We start from the raw sequence: 14,527 nt of genomic DNA, 5'->3' as shown, positions 1-14,527 counted from the left end.
CTAGTCTGGTTAGTCTACTACTGCTCGTAGAAAAGACCAGTAGTATATGCTATTTTAGAATTAGACCAATAGGCGTAGTTATTGTTAACCTGTGGACAGCAGTAACAACTTCAAAAGTAAGCATCACATACGGTACCTTTCGTAACCAGTTACATTATATGTATTTAAAAAGGCCTAGATCTGTTCTCTACCTATCTACTCTGCCAATTAAGCACTTACTTTATCTGTATGGTATTTTAAGCATTCCTTTATCTGTATGGTATTCTAAGTAATACAAAGCAAGTAGGTAGATGATTAATTTCGTCCTTTATATAACAATGCTATTTAAGTGTTTGCATATACAAATGATGCCATTTCAACGTTTTATATATTTACACTTTTCTAAAAGGATATAGTAAATCAGGATTGCAGTGAGTTTAAGATTATGATTACTTAATTAAGCAACCAAAGACACGACACAAAATTACAAAACCCTCTTTTATTTAAAATTAAATACACTTATCTTTTGCATAGGTTTTAATCAAAATCAAAGCACTGATATTGTTATTTAGCCCATGATGACCTAAGAACAGAATATGTATTTCCTCATACCTGAAATTATTCTTATTTAAGAAATATTGTGAGTAATTTATTGAGATATTGATGTTAACCTTTGCAGTCTTTAAAATTCAGAAATGCTGATATTAAAGCATTTTTATCAAGGGGGAGAAATTTTCAGATACCCTGAAAATAATACCTGTATGTAGGTTATTTCTGATACAGATTAATAAAAATGAACCCCACTTTCTCTAATACTAAATAAACGCTTTATTATACTGTTGCTTTTCATATCACATGACACTATTGAAAACATCTGGTTGCCAATTTCAGAATTATCATGTCTGGAAAAAAATATTCTATGGTTGACCATTTGCTGCCATGACTTGCAAAGATAGGGTCTGTAGTCTATGTCTACTTCTTCACAAGAAAGCTTTAAGGAAGATGATCTTTCTGTTGAATTTGAACTTTTTTGCATTATAGTTTGTGTTGTTGCAAAGAGAACTAAGTGATATTCTTTTACAAGCTTCTCCATGAATTTAGAACATTTCTTCAGAGTAACCTCTTGTAAGTTAAGGCTTTCTCCTCCATTGACCCGGTCTATCCAATAGAAGGCTGATAAACTATCTAAAATGAAAAGGCAGAGGGATGGGTGGCTACAAAACAGAGTTTCCAGTGAGTAAAGGGTGATAAGTAACTGGTTACTGCTGCTGCAATTCACAAGAAAAAATCTTCCAAGACAGCATTTTATTATGTCTTCTGTGCTTTGGGACAGTCTATGTTCAAGAATTGTAACTAGCCGAAGCATATCAAAGTGGTAGTCTGTGTCAATAAATAAGACTTCGACTTCTAATCCACCTTCTGATTTTGGAAGGATACATCTTGCAGTCAGATGATAGAGCATTTCTGTTTTTCCTGTTCCTTCTGGACCATGGAATTCTAGTATGTCACCTGTAAAAAAAATGAAGGAATGCTAATTGGAATAAAGTAGTCACAGCAGCAGTTGATGATAAAATTCAGACAACAGTTAATGTATTTTTTGTCTCACTTTTTTTTTTAAGATGAAAGCTTCTCAGACTACGTGAAAAAAACCCACTACATTTTGTCAAAATTATAAGTGAAATTTATCAGCACATGTTAAAAAAGGCATAAAATAACAACTAAGTACATTTTACTTTATGAGAGCAAGTCAGCTATCAATTATCCTCAAGAAGATTAAAGCATTTCAGTTTATCTTTGGCCAATTCTATTTTAAATTTTTTTTGTTTGTTTTTGGAGGGCAATTGAGGTTAAGTGACTTGCTCAAGGTCACACAGCTACTAAATGTGTCAAGTGTCTGAGGCTGGATTTGAACTCAGGTCCTCCTGACTCTAGGGCTAGTGATCTACTCACTGCGCCACCTAGCTGCCCCTTTAAACTTCTTTATTGAAAACATCATTCAACCTATTTAGTCTTTGTGTTGATTCTTAATTTTGGTTTCTTCCTGGGCCTCCTGAAGTACTTTCAAATGTGAGCCCTCTTTCAAAGGCATGAGTTTAGACTAAATTAATACTTTCCCCAGTTTGAGAGGTGAAGGCAACTACCTAGTCCAGGCTGGTTTGTACTGAAAAATCCATATGGGAAAGCTGGATGGCTTGTCAGTTTTTCTTGCTTTATGTCTTCACAAATTATTTTATTTGCAGTACCAAACTGATCCCAATATAGGCCTTAGATCAGTAAGATCTGAAAGGAACTAGTATATAAGGATACACAAAAAAGAACTATAAAATTACAACCTTAAAATACATATTTACTAAAGACACCCCTCCCCCATTTCTTTCAATTTAAATAAAAGTGCTTAATTCATATTTGGTGTCTCTGTCCTTTGTGTTGTCCTTTTCATTGCTCTCTTATTCTCTTAAAACAGCAACTGCGTATTGTTCTCAGGTTTTGGACAAGCCAAACTGAAAAACTACAGCATATACTTAGGCAGGCATCATATTATGATATATGTCACCATCATATAGATGTAAACTTTCAGAATCAACATGATAAATACACATTTTGGAGAATTATTACTGTTTTGGATATTTGTATCTCTATTCCATTCTGCAAGCATAAGAAATTGAGAGTTGACAGCATTTCAATTTAGGTTACCATTTTGATAACTTCCTAATAAATACTTTGCTTTTTTACAAAACCAAATGCAGACATTTTTATATACAATAGACCCCAAGTCTTCTTTCTAATTTCCTAAAAGCTAACAATTATACAGTTCATTCAACAAACCTTTATTAAGCACTTAAGACTGTTCCACGTACCATCAAATAGTAAGAGAAATACAAAGACAGAAACAAAAACAGCCCCTGTCCTGTAGGGGATTATGTTCTACTACTTATTTAACTTCTAGGAAGGTGGAGGAAGTTACTTCTTGTAAAAAGTAATTCGAATATAAAATATAATGATGACAACTTTAACACATGATAAGAGACTAGCAGCTCTTCTACTAAGATAGCCTTCAACTTGACAAAGTGGAAAAAGCACTGGATTAAAAGAATAGAGAAGATCTGCATTCTAGTTTTGGCTGTATCACTGCTATGTGACCATATCAAGGTCAGTAAATCCTGAGCCTTGGTTTCTCATGGAAAAATGATGGAGTTGACTAGATGGTTTCTATGCTGTTTTACTATGCCCTAAAGATGCTAAAGAATTTTTGTAAAGAATTTCAGGTGAAATGTAAATTAATATCAAAACTACACAAGGTTTTTATTTATTTTTGTTCATTTGAATTGTTTATTTACTACTAAACATGGTTATCTAATACTCCATGTAGAGGGAAGAGAACAAGAATTTGTTAAGTGCCTACTATGTGCCAGGCAGTATGCTAAGCACTTTACAAATGTTATCTTATTTGATCCTCACAACAACCCAGGAAGGCAGATGCTATCAATATTCCCATTTTATAGCTGAAGAAACTGAGGCAGACAGAAGTTTAGTAACTTGACCTGGGTCACACAGCTAGTATGTGTCTGAGGCTGGATTTAAACTCAGGCCTTCTGACTCCAGGCCTGGAGCTCTATCTACTGTGTCACCTAGATGCTCCTGTAATCATAGACATAAGGAATCATCTTAAACAAGTTATTTATCAACGCCCACATTTTTTCCTATGCTGATTATCCTAGAAAAAAGACAAATCCTCTCTATTTATATAGTAATATTTGCCTAATCTGAAACTGTCTTGTATGTTGCAGACCTATGACCCTTCAAGCACAGCTTCACAGTGGAAACAATGGCTACAACAAAAGAAGAGCCAGGGATTTTGCTCAGGTAGGTGGAATTTACCTTTATCACTGGTAAGCTACATGTCTAGACAATCTTTGAACCGTTTTTATCAATAAACTTCTTTTGACCAAACAGATAAGAGTACAGTTCACTCAAAGAACTATAAAAACATAAGAATTTTAGAGTAAGAAAGCATGTAACATGTCGGTGAAATTTTCACTTCATTCACCTGAAACAAGTCTCTCCTTTTTTTCAATTATACAAATATAATTGAGATAAACAATATAAATTTGAACTTTTTAACATCAATAATTGGAAGCTATTTCTCCAGGGGTTTCATGAAGAAATCCAAGGGATCCTGGAGAAAAAAAAAGTTGTAATGGGGAATGAGCGCCCAAAGCAAACCGATTCACTCTGATGTCTACAAGCTTCTCTGATGCATATGTTAAGATGAGGCAGATAACCACTGGGGATTGGTTAAAATTAAACAAGAATGAAAAGCTGGTTTCTTACTGGTCTAATCTAATACTGTATGCAAAAAAAAAAATCAAGTACTTATCTAAATAGTATGTATAAAATAATCTATATTCATTTATATTCTTAGTTCTCCATTGTTGTTTTTTTAAACTCATATAAATTGTACCAGCTCCAACTTTCAAAAGTTGGGTATAATTGGGAAGTATGAAGAAATAGTAAAATGAAAAAGTTTTAAAGGTTTTAAAAACCAAGACTCTTAAGATGAAACAAACATCCATAAACTGAGTCTGAAAAGTAAATCTTAAATACAGAAGAAATGCAAATATGAAAATAGCTATTTCCATGTGGGGTTTACTTCACAAGATCTTGATGCAGTATTTTTTTTTCACAAAAATTTACATAGATTATAAGAGAAATGATTGACAAAGAGCTAATTTAGAAATGACTCAAAAATGTGTGTGTAGAAAATGTGAACTAAAAGAATCCCCTTCCAAATAGAGCTTAGCTAAGTAAATTTAAGTATGAAAATTGCTGTGAAGAATCTTACAAGATGAGATTACATCAAATACTGTTCCCAATTATGTAAACACTTATAGATTATAAATAATTACATACTTGTCATTATATCTTTATTATATTATTATACATTATAATATATTATTATACATGATATACTATTATACATTGTATTTTTAGAATTCTCAAGTGTTTTAAGTGTATATATGTATTAAATTTAATATTATATCCTTATTATGTACTTATTATTAATCACTAACATGGTAATGGATGCCAATAAGAAAATATAATTACACAAACAATTGCCTTACTTGTCTTAGATATTTCATGACATTTAAAACATTAAGTAATTTCAAAGTATAGCTTTCTTTTTAAAAAAATGTTTACAGGTAACTCACTAACCAACATATTGAAAAAGTCTGACATTACCTACAATATTCTACAACTAGAGCCTATTTCTATAAAGAAGGGAGTGAGGTATCTTATATTTTTTCTTTGGGGTGAAGTGTGATCATTATAATTCCATGGTTTTTAAAAAAATAAACTTTTATTGATATCTTTTGTTTTACATTGCCTAAATTTCTCCTAGCTGCACTTCCCCATCCCCTTTCCAGAGAGTCACTTCATATAACAAAGAGTATTTTTTTTTAAAGAAAAATTGTATTTGAGATTTACTTTTCAGACTCAGTTTATAGATGTTTGTTTCATCTTAAGGGTCTTGGTTTTTAAAGCTTTCAAAACTTTTTCATTTTCCTATTTCTTCATACTTCATCAATACATTGAAAAGGTCTGAAAATACAGGCAACGTTCCATACCCATGCACCTTCCACCTCTGCAAAGGAGTTGGGGGAGGTATGTTCACATCTTGTTTGGGACAATGTTAGTTCTTTGTAATTCTGCAACATTCATTTTCAATTAATTTGTACTGAGAGTTCCTTGCATTTAAATTGTTGTAGACATTCTGTATACTGTTTTCTGGGCTCTGCTTACTTCATTCTGTATTAGTTCCTGTAAGCTTTCTATGCCTCTCTGTATTCATCATATTTGTCATTTCTCACAGCACAGTAATATTCCATCAAACTCATATACCATAATTTGTTTAATCATTCCACAATCAATATGCATCTATTTTGTTTCCATTTCTTTGCTACATCAAAAAAGTTCAGTGTTCAGTTTCAGTGGTTGCTGTTCTCTCTTTATGTTGCTGTCATCACAATGTATATTGTTTTCCCAGTTCTGCTTACTTCACTCCAAGTTCATACAGACTTAAGTCTTCCCATGCTTCTCTATGTAGAAGGATAGTTGGTCTTAGACTAAATGAATTCAGCCCCCTCCCTCACTTGATGTAATCACAGATAATAAGGAGTTAATGTTTTAAAAAGTGTTACCATCCTGCTGTCTTTTCCCAGAAATGTGAACACCTCTTTCCACAGAATTGAAGCAATGACGAAAACTGGCCAAACTCCTGGAGGTCTTTAAATAGCTAAGCCTGGAATCGGATGATGATGTGGTCTGAGCCAGTCCAGATAGGAATATGTTTGTTAAGAATGACCATTGTGCCTAAACAAGGTAGTAGTGGGGCATTTCTCTCTTCTCCCTTCAACAAATAAATGGCTCTTTGAATCTTTGCCCATTGTCAGACAGCTAGTTAAGTGTCTAAGCCAGGAGTCAAAACTAGATCTTTCCTGATTTCAAGTTTAATATTCTTTCTTCTATATCATATTGCTTTCTCAGTCCATAGTAGGAAGGCATTGTGAACATGTTACCTCCTTCCCAGTAAAACTCTATGGTTTTGGGTACTAATTCCTTTCAATGGTTACACCTCATAGGAAAAACCATGCTCACTAGGCCATTCACATATATAGGCCATGCATAAACTGGGTGTTTTAAAAATTGAGGAGTGTCTACATATATCCTTTTTTGGTTCTATATTTTCAAAACTGCTAAACATTATCTTTAACATAATACTTCTTAATTTCTTTTTGTTTGCAACTATAGTATCCCTTTTTGATTAATTAAACATTTGCCTAATATTCATATAAAATTAAGGTTAGGCTCTATGGAGGATATATAAAGGCATGATCTGATTTATTACTTGAAGCACTTTATAATCTAGTAGAGGAGACAATACTTAAGTACATAAAACAATCAGAAGTATAAAGAAGAATACAACAGTTTTCAATAAACTGCCAAACTAAATGTAATCAAATACCAAAGTGTAAGGTCCTAGAACACAAAAATAAAAATGAGTGATTCCCTCTACTTTCTACAGGGAGGTGGGTCAGGGCTGGCTTCATAGAGAAAGAACTTAAGCTGAGCCCTGAAGGAAGGTAAGAACTGTGAAAGACAAAAAATGAGGAGGGTAAACATTTCAGGCAGGACTGATAGTCTACATGAGTACACAAAGATAAGCTATGGCATGTTGAATTCAGGGAATTTGCCTAGGACACAGAATGCATGAAGATGAATATTATCAAATAAAACTGGAGGTAAATTGGAAGCAAATCATGGAGGGTGGTTGGACATTGAAAGACTAGCAGAATTTGGATAGAGTGGTTAGAGGAAAGCACTATGGGCAGATGGGACTGCAAGAGCATAAGCACTTAAGAGCACTAAGGTGGTAATGAGTATGCCACATGCAGGATGAAGGAGACTGGTTTCTATCAAAAAACTAGTTAAAATGTAGCAATTTTAATATCTTATCATAATCTGTTAGCATGAACTTAGACTTGTGTTTCCAATTTCACTAAAAATAGAAACAATTATATTCAAGGACATATATATCACCAGGGAAGGAGATGATCTGGTCATGTAAGGAGAAAAGGATGTAAAAGATGAACCACCTGATTGCTACAATGGTAATTTTGAGATTTAAAAGAGGCAGAGGAAGGTATCTAGAACACTGACTATATGTTCTATGGAAGTCTGTAGATAGACAAGAATAAGGAGTTGCAGTATGTATGGATGAGGGACAGCAGTACCAATGAAATCAATAAAAACCATATTCATCAGGGAAATATTCATATAAAAAAGTCAAATCTTGTGTGCAAATAAAATTAAACATCATGATGAAATTAAGATAACTGATTTTTGCTGTTTAGCTTTAATATCTAATATTTTCAGTTCAATAGCTAATATTTTAATATCTAATATTTTCAGTTCAATTTTTAAAATACAGGAATAAGAGAAATAATTAGCAAAATTGTAATCCTTTGAATAATAATATATCAAAACAAAATATTCTTTGTAAGAATTTCAAGAAAATTAAAAAGAAAAAATATTTGATATATAGAACAAAACATACAGAATAATAATCCAGAGTAAGTTAAACATTTCCATATAAGTATTATTAGAAAATACCTGCCCTTAACTAAAAAACTAAAACCACATTTCTTACATTTACATAAAAAATCCTTTGTATGCGCATATACACATAATACATATGCATATCACTTCAAATGGGGAACTTTAAGAAATTTATTATTTTTGTTAGTTCAAAGAAATCACATTTCAAAAACACAGAATCATATTTATGTACTGAATCCTTCATTGTTCCCAACAGATAAGCTGAGGTACCACTGACCAAAATATCCTTCATTTGATCAAAGATCTGGAAAAGACTTTAAAGCAAAATTATTCTCCTGCCAAACACAACATACTACAATATGAAAGCAGCAGGAATTGTACGTGAAACTGGTCCTCTTCTAACAGAAGTAACCAGTCCTGTCTTCAAATATTGCTGGACAAGTGAAAGATATCCCACTTTGAAAAATATAAGGCTGATAATCAATTTTACTATATGATAAATTACAAAGCAACCTTCTGTTCACATCTCCTTGCAAACATCAGCTACTGACCAAAAGCTGGTTATTTTGGCAAATGATATAACTAAATATGCAAAATGATGCTGTCCTTTTGGGGCTTGTTTCTACTTTTGCTATTTTTTTAGTATTCTCACTCATTAGGGAGAGGCTGGCTGTCCATATCTGCTCCTATTACCATGCTATCAACACTCATTTCAATTCTTTTCATCTGCTGTCAATTGTAAAGTCAGATAGCCAAGTCTGTTAGAATTATTTCTAAAACAAGAATAAGTTAATTGTGGCAGAGAAATGACCCTGTATTTTTGAGGGTTATGCCAGTGAGGTGCCAGCTCTAGTTAGTTCTACAATGCAGGAAAGGTGCTGACTATGGTCCCCAGAAACAGTTTTGCTTTTCTTCCAAAAGACCAGTATTACTAAATACGAACTCACCACCAATAAGCTGGCCACTCGATGATGAATTCTTTGGCTAGGTCAGTCTATGAAACAAGTAAATAAGCCCCAAGCGGAAGTTTCTATTAGTTTTCCTCTGAGGGCAAGTGCATTACCTTTGGTCCATGGTCTCTGTGGCATCGTAGCTAAAAACATGACATACAGACGACTACAACACAAAAAGGTATGCAAGTAAAATGTAAGCACAGTGCCATATGAGATAGGGGGTAGAATCAGTTTCATGAGAGGCAGTATTTGAAATGGGCTTTTATGAAGGAATTCAGGAAGAGAGGATGGAAGAAGGCAGTCCACATCTTGGCTTTCCTTCAAATACAGAAAGCTCCCAAATAAATGACCCCTAGATACATGAAGTATTACTGAATGTACTATCCTATCTGCTCACTCAGCTCAACTTCTTCCTTCAATTCTGAGAACAAATAAGTCTTTTAAACTAATATAAATATGCAACCTGTGCAAAGGTGTTATTTACAAACTTTTCCCGGCATAGGAAATAGTAACTGATAGTATTTCCTCTGCTAGACCACAGCTCACTTACAAATGATGAGGTACTGACGTGCTCCACCCCCATTCCAAAGGAAATGCTGGTTTGGGCAAGGGGTGGTGATAAAGGATATTAAATGTCAAAGTAGCAATTTAACGGAGTACTACTTTTTAAATGAAAAGTATGCCCCAGAAAAAATTCACATCATTTACCCACAAATAATGGAACATTTACTACCACACAATAACAAAAAGTCAGGCAACAAATATTAATTAAATGTATACTATATTTGAGACACTGTCTTAAGTGCTAGACTGAGCTAAGCATTGGTTATAATAAAGAATTTGGTCTATTATCATTATCTCAGTCTTTCATTTTCATCTTCTAGCCTGCTACCTGCTAGATATTTATGTGCTTCAAAGTCTGTAACTTTGACATCCTCATACATGAGAGTGCAAAAATAACATAAGGGACATATTTTCAAAGATATCTTCCCTCCCGACAGTGCACCCGACCCTCCCCCCCCAATTTAAAATTTATTTTTTACCATGGATAGGAGAGCCTTCATCAGCAAACAAAAAAGGTTCTATATCTTTCAGGGAACTTCTACCTTCAAGTCGAGCAAGAAGCTTTCAAACAAAAAGAGAGAAAAAAAGCTCTTTAGCTATAAATAATGACCATTAAACAGCTACATTTATGAGTGTAAGAATGCCTACTAGCAATCCTTTTTTTACACTATGGACTGGGATAAAATGCTGCAAATAATAAAAGTACCAAACGAAGTAAAATGATAATGTAACTTAGGAGGCTATTTGTCATGCCAAAATATTAACAGCAAAAACTGACCACCAGCACAGCAAAAAATAATTATTATGAACTTTCTTTATCTCAGATAATCAACAGGAATCTAATCATTAGTTTAGTTATGAACCAGATGCATATTTAAAGGTGTGAAACATTTTACACCTCCAATGAAGTTTTATTATGAGGTCTCATCATGGACCAGAGCTGAAAAGCTATAGAGTACCAGTCTGGTGATGGGCTCTCTGTCTCCTTTTTGAGGATCAGCCTGGCCAAGTTTTGGAAGACTCCCTATCCAGAAGGTTGGGCACAAGGTGAATTTTTTTTCAGGGGAGTGGAAGCATGGCAAGTCTACTGTAGGGGTTGCAATCTGCATTAATAGAAGTAAGGACACACTAGTGAAATCACAGATAGGTGAAACATTTAGGAAAATTAGGTTACTCAATACTCTGTAGGTGAGTGTATACATATACAGTGTTAAAGGAGATTTTTAAAATCACACCAGCATTTAGTAACCTAAATGATTACTGGCAATTCAGAGTACTTAGCTTGAGAGGTTATATACTTATTACAATAATTCTTCTATCATTCAAAACATTTCTGGAAGCCTCTTTTAAATTATCCTCTGAGCCAAACAAGAAAAGTCTCATCATTACCATATGATCACATGTAGTGTAATAACTAGGGATTTATGTGCCCAAGGTAAGTGGCAAAAAAACCCAAAACAACAACCTGTTCTCATTTAGGGGAAGAAGAAATAGTATCTTGCTGGGGAAGGGGTAAGATAAAGTGACCCTAAGACACTTTGGGCTGCTGTGCTGGGGTAGAGGGGAATGCTATGTATGACACAGGGGAGGAATTCACCCAGCCTACCATCTGGTAACTCCCTCTCTTAACTACTCTTGCTAAGTATTCCAGACCAAGTCCCCTTTACCCTATAATAGTTACAACTCTGATCAAATCTCATTTTATCCAAAGAAGCTATTACCCAGCTTAAACACCAATCTTACTCATCAGACCTATCTCCAATAATGGAATTTGGTTAGTTCCAAAATCAGATTCAGCCTAAAAAAATGTAGATCTGCCACAGCTAATCATGCTCAAAATAATATACCAAAAGGTTCAGAAGGAAATCCAGAGAAGAGTTTCAAAAACATTTTTAGTCAAATACATCGATAGTAACATTATAGTAGAGCCTACTAGGGCAGCTACTTTGAAATTAATCTTCTTACCTTGTAATCACAAAATGAGTATGTTCATGTGTGTATGTATTTATGGCTACACAAATGCAAATAAAAACCGACCCTCAGGGGTAGTGATGAAATGCTAAAGAAGGTACTAGCACTCCAGTGTGACTTGGATAGGAGAGAGTTATTCTTTAGGGCTAATTTTGTAAGAAACAGTAGTATATTTACCAAGCATTCTAAAAATTAGGTGTAAATTGAAAGAATTTTCTACAGCCCAGAATATTAACAACTCAGAAATACGACAATTTGGTGAGGAAAAGAGGACTGCAGATATTTTTGATAAAGTAAATAAGACATTTATTAAATATTCAAAAAAGGTAGCATTATGTTATACATAACTTTCCCCCCACAATTACATCTTCCACTTCCAATTTCCAACTATGGCAACAAGGAATCTAACGCAAAAAAAAAGCATGCTGTGTTTTATGTATGATAATATGAAAGGAGGGTGAGACATGGCTGCCAGAAGGATTTCTGAAATTTCAGACAAAGGAACACTGATAAAAATCTCCCTTCTACTATGACGAGAAAAGGTGACAGGAAACTTGGGCTTCTGCATCAGAGGGTGGCCAATGTGGCACTGCTACATTGGTTGTTACAAGGTAAAGTGCGGCTCCTATATGGGGAAGATCTCTTCTAACTGATGTTGATAACATCAGGGCCTGTAAAAGAGGCTGAAACTTAAATGGCAAAAAATGATTATAATAAAAGGTCATGTTATAAACAATTTTATGTATTTTCAAATAAAGTGCTTCCTTCACAGCATTGCTGTGAGGAATATGGTCATTACAGACATTAGAGGGTTCTGAGAATGGAAGTTCCCTGAGAAGAAAAAACATTGTTAATTTTGTCTTTGTATACACAGCACCTAGGACAGTGCCTTGCATACATAGATGCTTGATTTGTATAAAATTATTTACACCAAACTTCATATCTATAAAGAGTCCTACTACAATGACTCATCATGTCATGGAGGTTATTTTAAATTCCTGAAGTTCATATGGTTAAGGTTCTTGAATGTTCTATGTATCATGCTGGATGGCCCTTGAATATGACCTTGGCTACAAACTAAGGCTGCAAGCTGAGGCAACAGTTTAACACCAGTCAAAGACCCCCCAAAGTTTGGGAATGGATCTTATAGAGGGATAGACTGGGCTGGTAGCCCAGATCACCTGATAATAGAAGCAGATTAAGAGGCTGCAAGAAAGGGAGGGTCACAGAGCTTTAAACCTTCTCTTAGACCAAGAGATGCAGTAGGCCTGGCTTGGAAACAGTCAAGCTGCTATTTGAAGGCCTATAAGTTCAAGGTGCCAATGGATTACACCTCCCCTTGAGGTACAAGTAGCCTAGTGCTATATTGATTTGTTTTTCTATGTGAAAGTAGACTTAATTTCCTTTATTTTGCTCCAAATTTTCCAAGAAGTATTCCATCTGCTGGTCCAGGGACTCCCTAATCAGTGTGTGTAGGTCCTCACAATTTGTTTCAAGCCTAGAAGTATTCTGTGGCCAAATTAGTTTGGAAAATTCTGAATTAGGTTAAAGTTTAATAAAGTGTTAATGTTCTGTAGTTCAGAAAAACCTGATTTTTTTTCCTCTGTTCCCTAGGTTTTCCATTCCCTAGCCATACCCATTCCTCTTGCCTGGCACGTTCACATCTCTTCTGACTTGCCCCTTATCTGGAATCCTCATATCTAGAAACCTGGAAGATTTCAGGGTAGAAATCTATACTCTCCTCGATGATTAGGGAGGGCCTCCCTGCCAGGGATTTCAGGAGTGAGAAATCAATCAGAGCCCCCTTAGCATAATCCTTCCTCTCCCTACAAAATAACAATCTGCCACCATTCCCAGTTGAGCTAAGAGATGTGCCCTGGAGCATGAATCTTCTCCTAGACCAGATGTTCCCAAACTTATTTGGCCTACTGCCCCCTTTTTAAAAAAAATTACTCAGCACCTCCCTCCCCCCCCACCCCACCCCAAATCTACTTTCTTGAACACTTTAGTGGATTTAAAAAAAATCTGCATCATTTCAAAAATTTTTTTTTGAAATGATGCATCTTAAATTTAATAATTTATTGTAAATTTGTGAGTTTTTCCTGCATTGAAATTTTAATAACACGATATTGTGTCATGTAACTGTATAGTATCATACTGTAAACAAGTCATTACATGCCCATATTCCTGCCAAGGCATGCTAGACTTCTTGAAGATGCACGGCACACTCGCCTGCCAACACATGCTTGTTAAGACCGGTTGGCGGACTTGACCATTGATTGGTTATAACTTGCATTTTGTGTGTTTATTTGGAAAATAACGTAAGCACTATGACCTTAACTCTGTTACACAACAGATGAAACATGTACTAATGGTTTTTCAAAATTTTCTTGTCTTCTTTCATTATGCTTCCACCGCCCTCTTATTTTTATTTGACACTCTCCAATTGCATCCAAGGCTCCTACCACCCCACTGGATCATTCCAGCACCCCTCAAAGGGCAGTATCACTCACTTTGGAAACCTACGTCCTAGACCATTGCTGATTCCTTTTTTCTGCCATGGCCTTTAGACCATCAGGCCCAAACTTCCTCTGCAATATCTACTGCTGCATCCCTTTCCAGCAGACCTCCCTAGTCCAACTTTGGAATTGTTAGTCCCAGTTCCAGTCCAGTGAGGGAATAAATACTGAATGTAAGATATACAGTATACAGAGTCAGTCATGGTCCTCATGTGAAGGGCTCGCTGAGCAGCCCTAGTGTAAGGAGATTGTTGTTGCCTTAGTATCTTCCCCTTTTTATCTCCGTCTCTTTCACCACTGGGTGTCTCCAGTTAAACGAATTGGCCTTTTGGGCCAAATAAAAGGGTCTATTGTTTTCAGAACTGACGGGCTAAAATAATTCTTTAAATTCAAGCAACGAATGCTGATAATATTTTTTTGGAC

General features: G+C 34.9%; 1 protein-coding gene across 1 annotated transcript in view; it reads right to left on the bottom strand.

Moving 5' to 3' along the window:
• Positions 1–468: 468 nt before the first annotated feature.
• XRCC2 (X-ray repair cross complementing 2) overlaps positions 469–14,527 on the bottom strand; it is a 36,424-nt gene continuing 22,365 nt past the window's right edge. Inside the window, exons 3-4 of the mRNA XM_036760542.1 lie at positions 10,094–10,175; positions 469–1,488 (exon numbers count right to left, since the gene is read on the bottom strand). Coding sequence (XP_036616437.1) covers positions 764–1,488; positions 10,094–10,175 — 807 coding nt within the window. The 3' untranslated portion in view covers positions 469–763. The remainder of the gene's footprint in view (positions 1,489–10,093; positions 10,176–14,527) is intronic.

Source organism: Trichosurus vulpecula, chromosome 5 (genome assembly GCF_011100635.1).
Source record: "Trichosurus vulpecula isolate mTriVul1 chromosome 5, mTriVul1.pri, whole genome shotgun sequence".
NCBI lineage: Eukaryota > Metazoa > Chordata > Mammalia > Diprotodontia > Phalangeridae > Trichosurus > Trichosurus vulpecula.
This window is presented reverse-complemented; position numbering and strand designations above follow the sequence as displayed.